This window comes from Taudactylus pleione, unplaced genomic scaffold, assembly GCF_031769625.1.
Source record: "Taudactylus pleione unplaced genomic scaffold, aTauple2 ptg000391l, whole genome shotgun sequence".
Classification (NCBI taxonomy): domain Eukaryota; kingdom Metazoa; phylum Chordata; class Amphibia; order Anura; family Myobatrachidae; genus Taudactylus; species Taudactylus pleione.
The window spans coordinates 7,580,215-7,596,516 of NW_028284792.1; the positions used below are offsets into that span (position 1 = coordinate 7,580,215).

Genomic DNA, 16,302 nt, shown 5'->3' on the forward strand with positions numbered 1-16,302 from the left:
GTAGATTCACAGAGGACTACAGGTGATATGGTGCACAATTTGGCCAGACCGTATCATTTATCTCATAAATTCATAGGAAAATGTTCGATACTCCAGGGGGTATATTTACTACAGTGCAGGCTTTTAGAAGTGGAGATGTTGCCCATAGCAACAATCAGATTCTAGCTATTGCCTTTTAGAAGGTGCTCCACTTCTAAAAACCCGCACTTTAATAAATATATATTCTCTAGACTCCTAAGATAATTAGTGCTTATAAATATGAGCTAATATTCTGAAATTCATATTAAACATAACTTATTAGGCCCAAGTATAAAAATGTTTCTAAAACACACTAAAATAAGCAGAATATTAAGTGAGGCTGTGTGGAAAATAAAGTAGTGATTTAAAATTGAGGAATTAATTGTGCCTGCTAATTTGGTAACTTAAGACCTATTACGTTCATGAGAGGTATGTGATTATTCTAAAGCTGATGGGTAAAAACTAATGCAATTGTAGCTCAATATCCATATAAGTGAATAACAGGTAAATATTGAATGACACTATGAAGATCCGCAGTAAAATCTGTAGGGGCTTAATCCTATTCATTGCGAGTTGGGTCTTGCGAGCTGTTCTCACAAGTGAAATCACACTGCGAATTACATTTGCATTCCAATTCCAAACCCACCATTTAATTTTCAGAGAGGTTTTTTTCATGCGCATCCCCTGAGCAGATGAGAAAGTAGGGAAAATATTTATTGTAAATGTTAGGACCCCTGTTATAGCATAATTTGGCCAATAGTCATGTCAGCTTCATTTTTATGATAAGGTCCATAATAGATTAAATTATGTGGGACAGATATAGTGGAGAACGAATGTATTGATGGGAGGGGGGGTTTAGAACTTGCAGATAAGGTAAGGGTTTGTTCTAACTTTTTACAAACGTGTATAAAAACACTACCACAAACTGCAGTTTCTAATTGGATCTCTCATATCTCTGTTGCACATACATTCGTATGATGTGTGAGTTTCATGAAAGAAATCTCCTTCAAAAACTCGCAACTAATAGAATTGAGCCCTGAGTGTCTGTTTTACTTGTAATTAAGTAATTAAACTGCACAGTGTGCTTTTTTGGAAAAATGGTTTTCACAGCTCAAAAAGGTCATACAGAGACTTAATAAATTCATGTAACACAGTTTAAAGCACATATATACTATTGTACTGTATAAAAAAAACACTGTTTACCAGTGCTGCAATATAGATACTAGCAGAGTATACTGATTGTGCCATGTATACTATTGATTTACCTGTGCTTTCCCCCACTATTTCTTATAGGGAATTGACCCATATTCCTTGGATGCCCTCGCTAAAGAAGGGATTGTAGCCCTACGTAGAGCAAAGAGAAGAAATATGGAGAGGTGAGTTGAAGGATTTTCTTATTTTCTACTTCAGGGTCCATAGGGGGTCCACAGGGTTGACCTTGGGGGTATAGGTTGGGAACCAAATCCGGGCACCACGCAGTTAAAGCTTTTAGCTCCCAGGATGCACATGGGTCCACTCTCCCTATAACCCCACCGCCAAACCAGAGGCACCTCAGTTTAAGTTGGTGCCCGGCCGGAGTCGGGTCACCGTTTAGTGCAGTGGGGAGCTGATTAGCAGCCCCTAAGCTTTATTTTTTTCTAAAGGCCAAAGTTGTTTTTTTTTTTTATATTTTTACTTTGGATTCTTCAGAGCGGCAGCGTCAGACTGTCCATGGGACGTCTAAGCTGCCGCTCCGTCACCCCGCTGGCGCTGAGATGCCAGTACAGATCTGGGGATCTCAGCGGAACCCCAGAGTCTGTACTAGCCGGACTCTGCGGGCGCCCAGGACTGCTGCCGGATCCACGGGGAGCAGGTAAGGCGCGGGTCACCGCTTGGGGACAGACCGGAGGTGCCGGCAGTGGCGGCGGGCTCCCCATACCCCGTGTGTCCACTAGACCACCAGGGACTTAGTGTTCGGTGCAGGGAGCCGGCGTCCCGGGGGGTTAATAGCCGGCCAGGGGAGGCAGCCTTCCCTGTTACAGCGGTTCCAACCCTCAGCTCAGCGCGCCTTTCAGTATCTATAGTCTGGCGTCGCTGAGCTGCTTCCTCCGCGGGCCACGCTTCTTCTGAGGTCTCCAGCGGCCATTTTCTTGTGGTGCAGCAGAAATCTCTGGAGATGGCGGTGAGTCCAGTCCACCTGCGTACCTCACCATCAGGTCAGTGTACACAGCGCTGTAGCCTTCCCAGACACTGAATCTAGGTAAGTTGCATGCAGTGTAATAGTGCAGTATATTATATGACATGTTTTTGTATATATGTGTATATCTGCATTGTATGTGACTTATGCTAGTGCTGACTGTCTGTAGTTTATTCTCTCACCTGTCAGTGTATATCTATCCCTTTTCCTTATCTGCCCTAATACAGCTGTACTTGGGGTGGTTCTGAGACCTCACATTTATATACTTGTTAATATTTGTGAGGTTTGTCACATACGGTTGCGTGCTGCATGTTGCCATATTTTGAGTGGAACTGTGTGTTACATGCGCTGAAAATGGGTTCCTGCAGCTAATTTTTAGTATCAGTCAGGACCAGTATAGCGCTGCTTGATCGCAAGGCTTGGTCAGATAGGTCTGACCAGGAGATAGAGCGTTATACTGCACCCATTTTTACTATCCTGCAAGCCATGTGCTGCAGGTGTTAGTGCGGAGGATTTAACTCTTAAAGGGTTCTGTATGTGGCGTCATCGGGTGCCGGTTTGTTTTCTCGGGATCCTCTTAATTGCGGGTCGCCGGGCGGGCCCCATTGTTGTACCTCACTTGGGGTTACTTCACCATACTGCCCTTTTTCATCTCAGGGTATCTTGCAGTTTCTTGCACTCTTCCCCTGTGACACAGACTATCGCTCCCTGCAGGGGTTTTTCGAGTATATGAGTTCTCCCTGGTGTCACAATAGTCTGTCATGCCCCTTGCAGGGATTACCACAACAGCCACCCTGGGTGGATGTCGTTTTTCTACGAAACGCAAATTGGCGTGGTTGACGCCCTGTGGTTACTTCCCAGTTGGCTCTGCCGTGAACTGGATACTGTTTTGGGCTCTTTCCCTCTTACACGGGGGCGAGCCTATTTCAAGTATTATTATCCCTGCTTTAGGGCTGGTGGCAGGTCCATTCTGGTTAGAGTGAATGTTGACCTGCACCTGTATCATACACCCTCAGTATTACGTGCTTTCTGGTTCCCTGTTGCTGACTAGCGGGGGGATCGCATGGCGGGACTCTGGCTGTTGCCAGTTATGAGGTATTACAACAGTGTTTGGCCTCCTGTCCCAAATTCCCTGAGGGTCATCACGAGCCCCTCATGGGGTGGATGGGCGTGTTACTCGTCGGATTACAGACGTTACTACGCATCCCATTCCTGCGTGGTCGGATTCTTCTGATCCGTAGGTGGTAACTCTGCCTGAAATCAGTATACTCGCTTTCAGGGGTTGTTACCCATCCTACCATGGCTATAGCATGGTTGGTTAATACTATTGCATACTGAGCTGATGCATTTGTAATGTTTTTTTCCCCACCAACACGTCTGGGGTTCAAATGTATTTGGTCGCTCACGTAATATATGCAGTTGTCATAGGTGGACATGCCTATATTGGATACCAGTCTCCTAACTTTCAGAGTTCCGGCTGCGACGGTATCCTCCGTAATACCCTATGGCTGCGCTCTGGGAATGCAGAGGTGCAGATACCATCTATAGGGTAGATCTTGTTGGGTCCTGACCTTGACAGTGGCAGTACAAATTTCCCGCCTTCAGTTATGCCCACTACAGGGCCTCAGACTAAGTCTATTAAGTCTTTTTGTCCTCTGGGTCAGCCTAAAGGTCTGTTTCTTCAACCGAGCAGGCCTGGACTGCCAGCCGATATTGCTTCTGAACCTACGGATATATCGTCAGCATGACGAGACAGCCCTACCACTGGGAGATGGCGATTTTCTCAGTTCGCCCGGTACTAGTGTCTAGTTGCCGCGGCTACGTGGGTAGGAGGGTACGCCCTCTCTTTGCTCAGGCGGCCTATTTCCATGTGATGGTACGCAGGCCCTTATTCGGACCCGAACAGGGCCTTACGAATCCAGAAAGCTATACAGTTGTTGCGGTAAGCGGAGCTAATTGGGCCTTCCCCACTTTCTCAGCGAGGGACTGGTTGTTCTGCTTTCTTTCTGGTGCGGTGGCTGGTCCTCTTTGGCCTATTCTCTGTCTCAATTCCCTGAACCAGTTCCTAAAGCTACCTGGGCTCAGGAGGCAATCCCTATGCTCCATCATACTATGTTTGGAACCTGGGGACTTTATGGTATCACTGGATATACAGGACGCGTGCCTACAGGTACTTACAGAGACCTTGCCTCAGCATGGACTGAGGTTTGCTGTATCACAGCACTTACGGTTTTTCGGGCTCTGCCTGTTGGGACTGTTCTCAGCCCCACGGGGGTTTACCAGCGTTTTGAATTTTCTGACAGTTCTCCTGTACCTGGATGGCCTCTTAGCAGGATCACCGGGGTACTTTACAGCCGGGTCAGGTTGACTGTGGCTTCTTCAGGGTGCAGACGTTTAATGAATGGGGAAAAAGTCCTCCCTGCATCCCTCTCTGGGTATTCTTCACCTAGGAGCCCTGCTGTATTCTCAGAATCTGAGAATTCTTCTGGCGTAAGACGGCATCTCCACTCTTCCATTAGGAGTACATGGATATCTGCGCAGTCGACATATGTCTTTACACTCTGGGATGCATGGTCCACTATTCAGTGTCTGCCTTTGGAAGGGTGGAATGGGCTTAGTTCCATTCCAGGCCTTTCCATAATTGGCTTATCTCCAGATGGAACAAGTTTTTTCTGTCTGATCACTGTTCAAACGATGATGCTCTCCCCAGAGGCAAGTCGGTCCCTTTTCGGGTGACTATGACCATCTCGTCCAGGGTATTCTTTGCTAAGGACAGTGTCTGGTTCGCATCCATTTCAGTGCAGTTGGATGTCTGTCGATTCCACCCTGTCAATTAACTTGTTGGAACTTTAGCCTGTCTTGGGCCTTCACTCTGGCATAGCCCTTGTTTCCCGGTGAACCTGATAAAGTTCAGTCCGACAGGGTCAGAACAGTGGCTTCCTTTTTAGCAATACTGTTCGTTGGGTGGCAATGTCAGGTATGTCATACATTCGGACATTGTCTGAGGGTCTCCTCCCGACCATCTCGGCAGTGTTCATTTCAGGTGCTCTCCATTGGGAAGCGGGAGTCCTCAGCCGTCACGACGTGCATCCCGGGGACTAGTCTCTTCCCCAAGAGAGGTTTCATCTCCTGGTGAGCAGGGGGGGGGGGGCCCTCCTGAGGTGACACTCATGGCCTTCTGACTATCACACTATGGTGTTACAGTCCAACTCTGGGGATTCTGAAGCAACCTTCAGTGACTCTTTGTCGGTGAAGTGGTTCTTCCAATTTGCGTACCTGTGTTCTCCAGTCTCCATTCTTCCTCGAGGGAAGTGTTTCAATCAAGACAGAGATGCTTTCCTGCTGGTGGCTCCTGATTGCCCCAGATGTCAGGGGTACTTGGTTTTTCGGAGTCTCTCCATCGATACTCCATTCCTGATGCTTCACTGCCCAGACCTGTTGTCTCAGGGTCCGGGGGTTTACCTTGGACCTGGGTCGTTTGTCTTTGACTGCGTCCCTACAGTGGTCTAGCGGCTTCCCTGGCTTTGTCATCGTTGGAATGATTAGAGCACATGTATCAGCTTTTGCTGGGACCTACCACAAACTGTGGCAGCCATAATTCTTATGGTATTATACCTGTCGATACGATCCTCTGGTGTCCAGGATTTCCAGATATTCTGGCATTCCTTCCGGCTGGCTTGGGTTTCACCCTCGGCCTGGCCTTCCTGACAGTGCGGATCTCTACACTGTCAGTATGATTAAGATATGGAATTGCTCCACTCTGGTATCCAGTTCATCAGGAGTGTTTTTCTGGATTATGCTTCCATTTATCCTCCCTAGGGGCTCCTTGGGAGTTAGTAGTGGTTCTTCGTTAACTCCGGGGAAAGTTAATGGAACCGCTGGTTGTGATAGCCATTACATGGTCTATTGCTTTGGCTTTCTCTCTTTCTCTCAGGGAGTTTATATCAACCAGGTGAGTGTCGGAATTGGGAGCGTTCTCATGTGGCTCCCTCTTCTGGAGGGCATCTTGTCAGGGTATGAGTTGCTCTCACCCTGTGTTTCTTCTTAGTGATTTTTAGGTTCCATATTATTCTGGAACTTATGGTGCGGCCATTCAGTCCCCAGTCCTCTCGGCTGGTGTGGCCTCATTGACTGTGGTCCGGCCTCTGTGGCTTTATGTGATCCATTCAAGTTCCTGACGGAAATCGGACTCCTTATTGGTGGTCTGAGATTTCGGGTTTTAACAGGAAAGGATGGCCGGCCTATGGCCATATGTTGGCTGGACGGCCTCGTATGTCTTCTTCAGGGGCCTACCCATGGGTAGGCCTTTCTGTTGTTGCTGCTTGTTTTTTCTCGGGCCATGTAACCCTCGTGGGTGGCTCGCTGTGGCGCCTTGGCTGTTTTGCCTTGCTAGGTGGCCACGTGGTCTTCTGTCCACACCTTTTTAAGGTTCTAGGCATTGGTTTCCTTTGCCTCTCAGGATGCTTCCTTTTGGGCGGCGGATTCTCCTCTCAGCACAGGAGCGTCCCTTCCCTTGGTTGAACTGCTTTGGGACATCCCCAAGGTCAACCCTGTGGACCCCCTATGGACCCTGAAGTAGAAAACAAGAGCTATGGTAAGAACTTACCTTTGTTATCTCTGTTTCTACGAAGTCCATAGGGTCCACAGGGCGCCCGCCCTGACGCACCTGGCTTCAAATGGGCTGTGTGACTGGTCACCGGTTTTCCGTCTCCCATTTCTGTGAGTATGGTTATCGAGTGTTCCAGTTTTCTCTCTTTTTCTCCTCTCCTCCTCCGGCCTTTGGCTACTTACAAACTGAGGTGCCTCTGGCTTGGGGGTGGGGTTATAGGGAGAGTGGACCCAAGTGCATCCTGGGAGCTAAAAGCTTTAACTGCGTGGTGCCCGGATTTGGTTCCCAACCTATACCCCCAAGGTCAACCCTGTGGACCCTATGGACTTCGTAGAAACAGAGATAACAAAGGTAAGTTCTTACCATATCTCTTGTTTTTTGCACTGTTATGTCGTCTGTGTCTCTCTCTCTCTCTCTCTCTCTCTCTCTCTCTCTCTCTCTCTCTCTCTCTCTCTCTCTCTCTCTCTCTCTCTCTCTCTCTCTCTCATATTCATATATATATATATATATATATATATATTTATTATGTGTGTGTGTTTATATATAGATGGTCTTGACCATTATTTCCTTTTTGCCAGGTTAACCTTGGCATGTGGTGGCAGTGCTATGAATTCAGTGGATGACCTTACCCCTGAGTGCTTGGGACATGCTGGTCTTGTCTATGAATACACAATGGTAAGTTTTCTGTGTGCTGCTTTGTTTATTTTATTTTTTTTATGTACTATTGCCTTTTTCGTTTTCTAGACATTGTATTTTCATTGTGTCCTCCATTTAAATAACATTTAAGGGTGAAGAGAAGTTCACTTTCATAGAAGAATGTGAAAATCCACGTTCTGTCACACTGCTGGTCAAAGGGCCAAATAAACATACGCTAACACAAATTAAAGATGCCATAAGAGATGGGCTGCGTGCAGTGAAAAATTCCATAGACGATGGTAAGTATCTTACATAATTACATTTACATTTAATTCTAAAAATATCTCAACAGATCGAAGACACACTTTCACCTCTATACTTTCTGCTCATAACATACACTTGGTGAGTGCGTGCACCTAATATAAATGGTCATAGCTGTCTTCTTTCTCTTGCGAACAGGCTCTGTTGTTCCCGGTGCTGGCGCATTAGAAGTGGCAATAGCAGATGCTCTTGTCAAACACAAACCTAATGTGAAGGGCCGAGCCCAGCTGGGTGTGCAGGCGTTTGCTGATGCTCTCCTAATCATTCCCAAGGTATTGATGTGTGGAGTAAATTTTAAATAGTTTGTGTGGAGTTGAGGTCTCTGTGTACGTGTTATCATTGGAATTCTGAAGTTACCCATTTAAGTCTACAATTAGTATCTTGTAGTTCCCTGTTCTTTTAATATTTAAATAACATGGAAAGGCTTTATTAGAGCTTGTAGTCCAAACCTCTTCTGATTATAATGGGGGATGCATACCTGAATATGCAGCTGCTGATCAAGAGATGATTCCATAGTAGTAACTGTAGTTGGCCAACTGTCTTTAGCAGTCAGATTGCAGCAACTACTGCAGGTTACCTGCTGGTTTAGTGTTGTAGAGTGCTATACATACCTGTCCTGCAGCAGGTATACAACTTGGGTCAGTCCACTGAACTGAAGGTGTCACGCTTCATCAGAATGGCAATGACCTGTTGCTAAAGTTCAGAATGCTACATGGGATATGGAGTGCTTCCTTTTTTACTTGGTACAATTGTGTGTAGCTTTGTTTTCATATATTGTATGTGTTTTTTCATGATTACACTTGTGGTTAATCACGAATACCTAAAAATTGGAAATCTGTAAATCGGTAGTTCTCAACTCCAACAGGTCATGCGTTGTGGCTTTCTTTAATCATGCACAGATGATTTCATCTATTTTGCTGGGACAGTAATTATCCCACCTGTTTCCACTGACCGAAATCCTCAGAACATGACCTGGGGATTGAGGTTGAGAACCACTGCTGTAAATGGCACCACAATGGTTCCATAGCATAATGGAAAGAACATGGAGCAAAACTATAGTACAAAGGTGATCATGTAGGATGGGAACAGACTGCATAAATATGAATATATCAGAGTGGTAGGGCCATGGTGAGACCGTATAGCATACAGTGGAGAAAACAATACCCGTTTTTACACCAGAGCTAAAACCTTGGTTATTGCAGGGTTAACCTGGCTAGCTCCTTGGTGTAAAAGGGAACAGGGTTTGATTCCCTGGTGGAGTGACGCAGTATTCCAACCCAGTTAATTTGAAAGGTTTAACATGGGAATGACCTATGAAACTCTGCAGTGTAAACTGCGCGATGTGACCTAGAGCGCGCCGCATGTTTGGCCGGCTTCAATGGCGCTTGGAGATGACATCCTCTCCAATCGTCCACTTCCATGCCGGTAGACTCGGCTCCGGTGTTAACGGTGCCGACTCGGGAATATCATGGGTCGGCGCCAGCTAAATTCTGGGTCTGATATGGCTTGGAACCCTGTTCCAACCTCTAGGTCAGACCCGGAATTTTGGTATAAAAGCGGTATTCGTGTCTTGCTCAAAGACTTGGCACTTTTTGTGGATAATCTCCATTATATAGTAAATTGGTGAATTCACACTTCTAGGTAAACCTTAATTCACAGGTGGCTGATGGCTTTATTTTCAGGTCACCACATTCTGTTGTGAAGCCGCATATCCACTACACAATATAAATGGACGATTGACCGATAATGACATCCTTATTATTCAATCGTACAGTGAATATGCCGGCAACGACCAGCGATGACCGCTCCGTCTGGTCGTTGTCGCCATCTGTCATTGCCTCAACATACTGCCCAACCTGACAATATCGTCAGGTTGTGCATATTCGGGGATGAGGGAGGGTCCCTTGCACTGAACGACATAGCGTTCAGTGTGGGCACAATATCCACTTAGCGTTAGCCGCGAGGAGGGTTAGGTTTTGGGAGGGGGGGGGTTAGGCACCCCCAGGGGGGAGTGTTAAGATTAGGAACCACTGGGGTGGTAGGGTTAAGTACTAAGTGGGGTGACTTTGGTTTAGACACTAACCTGGAGGGTTGGGCTACAAAAAGGGAGGGTTAGGGGGTGAAGGGATGCCTCTGGCTGTATTCTGACAGCCCAGCAGCCGGCATTGCATTCCGATTCCGTTTGTGATTGTGTCAGTGCAAATCTTCATTATATGTATCTAGGTAGAAATAAGGTGGATGCCTTACACCCACAAATCTTTTAGTATAGAGGTAACTATTTGTTTCCAACTTTTTACGTTCTCTTGTTTCTTCATCATGAAGGTTCTCGCCCAGAACTCTGGATATGACCCCCAAGAGACTCTAGTGAAACTTCAAACAGAATATGCAGAAACAGGCCAGCTGATTGGTGTTGACTTAAATACAGGTATCTCTTGCACTTTTAAGTTGCAGCTCTGTTTTAGAGAATCGTATAGCTTGTTAGCACTTTATTGAATATGCTACAGAATGTGTTTTCAAGTCTTGATTTTTTTTTTAAATTGTATGCAAACTTTGAATATCATTATTTTTAACCCTTCCAGAGCTATTTGCTGATATTTTTGGCGCATGTAGCCTACACCATAAATCTAATCGCATGGCATTTTCATTTGTAATCTGCTGACATTTTGGACCAAGGTTGCCACCCAAAAAAAATCTTATTTCACCTGCTTTGCACAAACATCCAAGTGTCCTCCATTGCTCACTTTGCTAGTTCTGTGCTGTATAAAGGTCCTTTTGTTTTTCATCTCAACTGGAAGATGAGGTTCTTTTACAAATAGCATGGTACAGGACTGTGATGTACAATGAGAAAAATTGCAGCAATTCCGCAATTCTTTGTAATTGAGTCCCTTAAATTCCATGCCTCATTCCATGAGTAGATGTGAGCTTAGTTCTGTGTAAAGTACTCCAATCCAATATAAAGAGTGATGAAAATTCTATGAAAGCTAATGTTGTGTGCGTTTTGTAAATTAAGTATTTTATTTGGCTGCACTTAATATGCTTTGTGTAATGGCAAATTTATATATCTATTCCAAGGTGAACCAATGGTCTCGTCAGAGGCAGGTGTCTGGGACAATTACTGTGTTAAGAAGCAGCTTCTTCATTCCTGGTAATTGGTGCTTTTTTTGTTTTCTTTGGCTTCCATCGGTGTTGAGGACAAATAGGACTGGTCCTCACCGCTAAATTCAAAGTAAAGAAATTTCAAAGCATTCTGGAAAAAAGTAGAATTTGTACTGAATTTGACAATCCTTAAAAGTGCCAAAATAGGGGTGAGAAAAGCCTCAGGGAATTGGGTAAAAGCTTCTTCAAATATAAGGGTGCTACTGCCATCTTGTTTAAACTCCTCTAAATCAAGTCTGATAACCCCATCAATTGGAAGTGCGCACAATTTGTCAGTCAGCACGAAGGTTTATGTTAGCATCCCTTTCACTAGGGGTGATGGACTTAAATAGAGCAGCGCTGAATCCACAGAACTTTATTATACAAATCAATATAGCCACTTGCTTGGTGAAAGTTCCTCCTTACAGCAATTGTATAGAATCAAAGTACAGGTTGAGTCTCACATATCCAGATATTCCGAAATATGGAATATTTTTAGAATGACTGAGATAGTGACACCTTTTGCTTTTTGATGGTTCAATGTACACACACTTTATTTAAGGCTCAAAGTTGTTAAAAATATTGTATAAAATGACCTTCAGGCTCTGTGTATAAGGTGTATATGAAACATAAATTAATTTCATGTATGTACACAAACTTTGTGTAACAAAATAGGCTATGTGTATAAGGTGTATATAAAGCATTAATGCATTCTGTGCTTAGGTTTGTGTCCCTTTCCCAAGATATTTCAAAATATCGAATATTCTGATATCCAAAATACCCCTGGTCCCAAGCATTTTGGATATGGGAGACTCAACCTGTATAAAGTTTTAGGTTTACATTTTCTCCTTCATCCACTAGGGGACACTGGAGCTCAAGACACTGAGACTGGTAGAATGGAGCCTGGCACTTTACTTTAGATTATAAGTGTTGCTGGCTCCTTCCCCTCAATACCCTATCATTCCCAGTTTTAGAAATGTGCCTGATGGAGCCAGTGGCACAGGCTTTCTCCAGCCTTTGTTTGTTCTATTTTCTTTTCTTTATTAATAATGTCTGGACATTGAGGACAGTCAGGCTGCAGCAGTCTGCCTGCCACTAGGGAGCCGCCGGAAAGGGATCTGCCACGGCTTACAGCGCCCAGGGTCTGAGTCCCTGGGGCTCTCAGAAGTGCATATGCAGGGGAATCATCGGGACCCACCACAACTTACTGTGGCTTTTGTCTGTGTCCCCAAAACGCCCCCACCTAGCAAACACACGGTCGGCAGCAATGGTGAGTATCTCTAACCATCCGTGACTAGCAGGTGTGGTGGGGCTGCTAGGTATCGCCCCCAGTGCAGCAGTTGACGACAGACTTATCAGCGGCTGTGGGTGTTGACCTGCCCCTTACTAGTGAACAGAGGTTTCCTTTGGTATAGCGCTTGAATTGTTAGCACTGACTTGCAGCCACTGCTTCAACAGTCTGGGCTGGAGGCTGGACGGTGGTGGGTGCCCAGTCAGCACTGCATTCTCTCTGCCAGTTAAAACACTGGCAATCCGGGAATTGGTCTGAATGGTTCTCAAGCCACGGAAGGTGACAGTTAACCTTTGTATTCACCTCCTTGGGAAGATGGTGGCCTCCTTTTGAGTTGCCAAACATCCAGTTCGGCAGGTTTCACTTCAGACCGTTCCAGTTGGATCTTCAGTCTCTGTGGTCTGGGTTACACCTCCAGATGCAGTGTCTCCATGGACCAGCATTTCTCTACTCTGGTGGCTTCAGACCGACCATCTTTGTGGGCTATGGACGCCAGTTTCCGTGATTGGGGGGCAGTGGTATTGGACAGCCAATTTCATGGCCGCTGGTCACGTCACGAGGCGCTCCTAGCAATCAATGTTCTGGAGCTTGGGGCAGTTTACAGTGCACTTCTGACTGCGTCTCCCCTTCTGATGGATTGCCCATTCTGGTGCAGTTGGACAACGCCACGGCCATGGCGTACATCAATCAGCTGGGGGGGGGATGCGAAGTTGCAATGTCATGCGTGAAGCCAGCTGCATCTTGGTGTGCAGAGAAGCACATCGAGGCAGTCTCCGCTGTATTCATTCCAGGAGTGGAAAATAGGTGGTCGCCAGGATCTCCATCCCATGGAATGGGTTCTACATCCTGAGGTATTCCACAAACTGATTAATCGTTGGGGCAGGCCTCAGGTCTCATGGACTCTTGGCACAAACTGCCAAGGTACTGCTCCAGGATGTGGGATCCTGCAGCAGAGGCGATGAATGCTCCATATCGTGGTGGTACCATCTAGTGTACCTGTTTCCTCCCTTTCCTCTCCTGTCATGTGTGCTCACACATCAAGTGTGTGAGTCCACCACAGTTATCCTGGTGGCTCCTGATTGGCCTCATCGAGCATGGTACTTGGACCTTCTGCTACTCCTCGCAGATGGTGCGTGGCGGTTATCTCTACGCTCTGATCTTCCGCGGGATCAGTTTGTGTACCTCGCTTTACAGCGGCTGCGTTTAACTGAGTGGCTGAGACCCCGCAATCGTAAGATGTAGGGGTATTCCGGAAGCGGTGGTTTCCACTATTCGTGCTCAAAAGCCAGTGATGTCTGCCCATTACCAATGTATGTGGAAGTTGTACATGGTGTGGTTTGAAGGATGTAGTCTTTCTCAGTCTGCTTCTCTTCAAAGCCCGATTGGATGCTGGACTTCGCCTTGGATAGTTGAATATAAAATTGTCTGCTTTATTCATCTTTTAGGGTCGTTTGGCCTTGTTTCCAGAGGTTCAGGCGTCCCTTCAGGGAATTCTTCAGGTCCAACCGCCTTGTACCACCTATGTCTCCTTGGGACCTCAACCTTTTTTTGACTTTTGTTGGTGGATCTCAAGTACCTATCCTGGTAGACTTTGGCATTGGCTCGGATTGTGTCCGAGCTTGGGGCATTATCTTGCCGCTGTCCCTACCTTCTCGTCTATGATGATCAGGTGGAGCTTCGCACACGACCTGCTTTTCTGCCGAAGGTCGTTTCTGCCTTCCACATCAATCAGCCGATTGTGGTACCTGTCTTGTACGATGACTCCGGGTCTTCCCACTACTTGGATGTAATTCAGGCTCTCAAAATCTATGTTGCTCGAACATCGGCATTTGTGCAAATCTGATGCCCTCTATGATGCTCCACGGCGGGGCTGCCCTGTGTCCAAGCAGACATTGGCCAAATGGAGCCGCTTGGCTATTCACCACAAACCAAAATTGGAACCCAAGACAGCAAATGTGTCAAAACTGTAAAACCGAGCCGATGTGTGCACCAAGTAGCCACACGGCAGAGCTGCGACGCAAAAGCACCTCTGCGCAGAGCCCAAAATGTTCCCACCGAGCCTGTAAAGCGCACAGAGATGGAAACAGGTGGAAGACTAGCGGCTTGTGCTACTTGGTGCACGCATTTGCTCGGTTTTAGTTTTGAGTTTGTTTTGACACATTTTGCTGTCTTGGTTTCCAGTTTTGGCCGCCGGGTTTTACCACCTGAGAGGGAAGCTTTGGGACATCCCCGGTGTCTTGAGCTCCAATGACCCCTAGTGGGCGAACGAGAAAACAGGATTTGGTGCTTATTGATAAATCAATTTCTCAGATTCCACAGGAGACATTGAACGCCTGCCCAGCGTTGCTTTACCTGCGGTTGTGTGACTGCATGTTTGTCTGCTGTGTGTTTCTATAAACCAGTAAAAATGAAAGCGAAGAGAGAATAAATTCTTGGACCCTTTTTGTGTAGGTTCCTCCTTCCTGTTTTCTTTCTCTGTCTTGCTCTCAGTCTCTTCTCTGGCTCAGGTTCTCTAACTGGGGCTGATGGGGTATAGAGGGAGAGGAGAAAGACACTTTTAATGCAATTTAAAGTGCCAGGCTCAACTCTTCCATTGTTTGTACCCCAGTGTCTTGACCTCCAGTTTCCCTTTTCAAATCTCACCAAAAAGTACCAAAATCCTGTGTCTTTTGTCAGGTGCATTGCGTAATGTTTTAAAATTGTCTGCAAGGGGTATAAATAAAGGTTTTAACTAAAGCAGATTTCAGTGTGTGCAGATCTTCAACATTAGGGTTGAAGAATCTGAATTGAGGAGCCGGGCTAGCAAAACAGTTTATTCAGACTTCATACAGGATTGCCCCTAATCTAGACAAAATGCCGCAACATCTTCTATTCCATTCTTGGTTTTTTTTTTCTGTAAGTATATCCTGGCCCCATATGCCTAAAATCTTTTTACAGGGCAAATTACTACTACTACTTTTTATTAAACTCTGTGGAGAGTGCTAGACACCTAAAGTTCATGAAGAAAGTCCATACCAGCAAACTCTTATGAATCTCTTAAAGTTGTTTATCCTTTCTGAGAGCCTAAATTTTATTTCTTTCTTTTCAGCACGGTTATCGCAAGCAATATCCTTCTGGTGGATGAGATTATGAGAGCAGGAATGTCTTCTCTGAAAGGATGAATTTAGTAGCTTCATATTTCAGATTGGTTATGCATTTACTCAGACCTTTAATTTGATTTGCTCCAACATTAGTTCCAGTGAACTTCTTTGACTTTAAAAACAATAGCACCTAACGAAATTAATTTGATCAAACATTTAAAATGTATTTATTTCAGTTTTTTTTTTATGGCACTGAAGTGTACAAGTTGGCTCTCCAGTCTTTGTACTCAATAAATATAAGTGGAATATTCACTACTTGTATGCTTTTACTTAACATTTCCTTCAGGTTTCTTGCATTTTGGTTGAGCTTCTAATTTGGTGTATGAGCTATCAGTTTGGGATGAAAGGCAGAATGGTAACTGCCACTCAATAGCATAGTGGTGGTTTTTTTTTTTGTTTGTTTTTTTAATTTGGTTGATGTGGGAATTATAAAATCATGCAGTGGACAAATCAATTGGAGAAGAATCTGAAGAAATTCTGTGTCAGGGCACTCTGGTGAGAGACACTATTGGGCTGTTTTCTTGTACATTTAACAGTTGTAGTCTGTGTATGACTAAATAGTTGGTCACTGGGTTTTACTGATATCAATAAAGGGAACTTAACTGTCCAAAACATCGTAATATATACTGTATGTATACCTGGTGATTGGCTATGAGCTAAGACAGCAGTTTGCAATCAATGTGGGATTACTACCAGTGTGATGTCTAGTTTTATTCCACACTTCGTGCTTTGTTCTGTTGCCTGATTATATGCATATTCCTTCCTAAATGAAATCAATAATTCTTAGGAATAGTATGATCATTAGGAGTACTCGGACAGTCTGAATATATGTATCCTTTCTATATTCCGTGACTGCAATAGTCAGTTGCAACTGGGAAGGATATGGTTTATAAAAAATTAAACCATAATAGATACTGCTGAACTTCCCAAGTATAAATAGTTAGAGGATCATCATTTTAGCTATACCATACTTCTT

At 45.2% G+C, this 16,302-nt stretch overlaps 1 protein-coding gene across 1 annotated transcript in view; it reads left to right on the forward strand.

The window, feature by feature from the left end:
* The window catches only part of CCT6A (chaperonin containing TCP1 subunit 6A), a 38,894-nt gene extending 23,316 nt beyond the window's left edge, over positions 1-15,578 (forward strand). The window contains exons 8-14 of the mRNA XM_088445933.1: positions 1,312-1,394; positions 7,382-7,478; positions 7,591-7,738; positions 7,899-8,032; positions 10,083-10,185; positions 10,833-10,905; positions 15,275-15,578. Of these exons, the coding sequence (XP_088302059.1) occupies positions 1,312-1,394; positions 7,382-7,478; positions 7,591-7,738; positions 7,899-8,032; positions 10,083-10,185; positions 10,833-10,905; positions 15,275-15,347 (711 nt within the window). The 3' untranslated portion in view covers positions 15,348-15,578. The remainder of the gene's footprint in view (positions 1-1,311; positions 1,395-7,381; positions 7,479-7,590; positions 7,739-7,898; positions 8,033-10,082; positions 10,186-10,832; positions 10,906-15,274) is intronic.
* Positions 15,579-16,302: the final 724 nt, after the last annotated feature.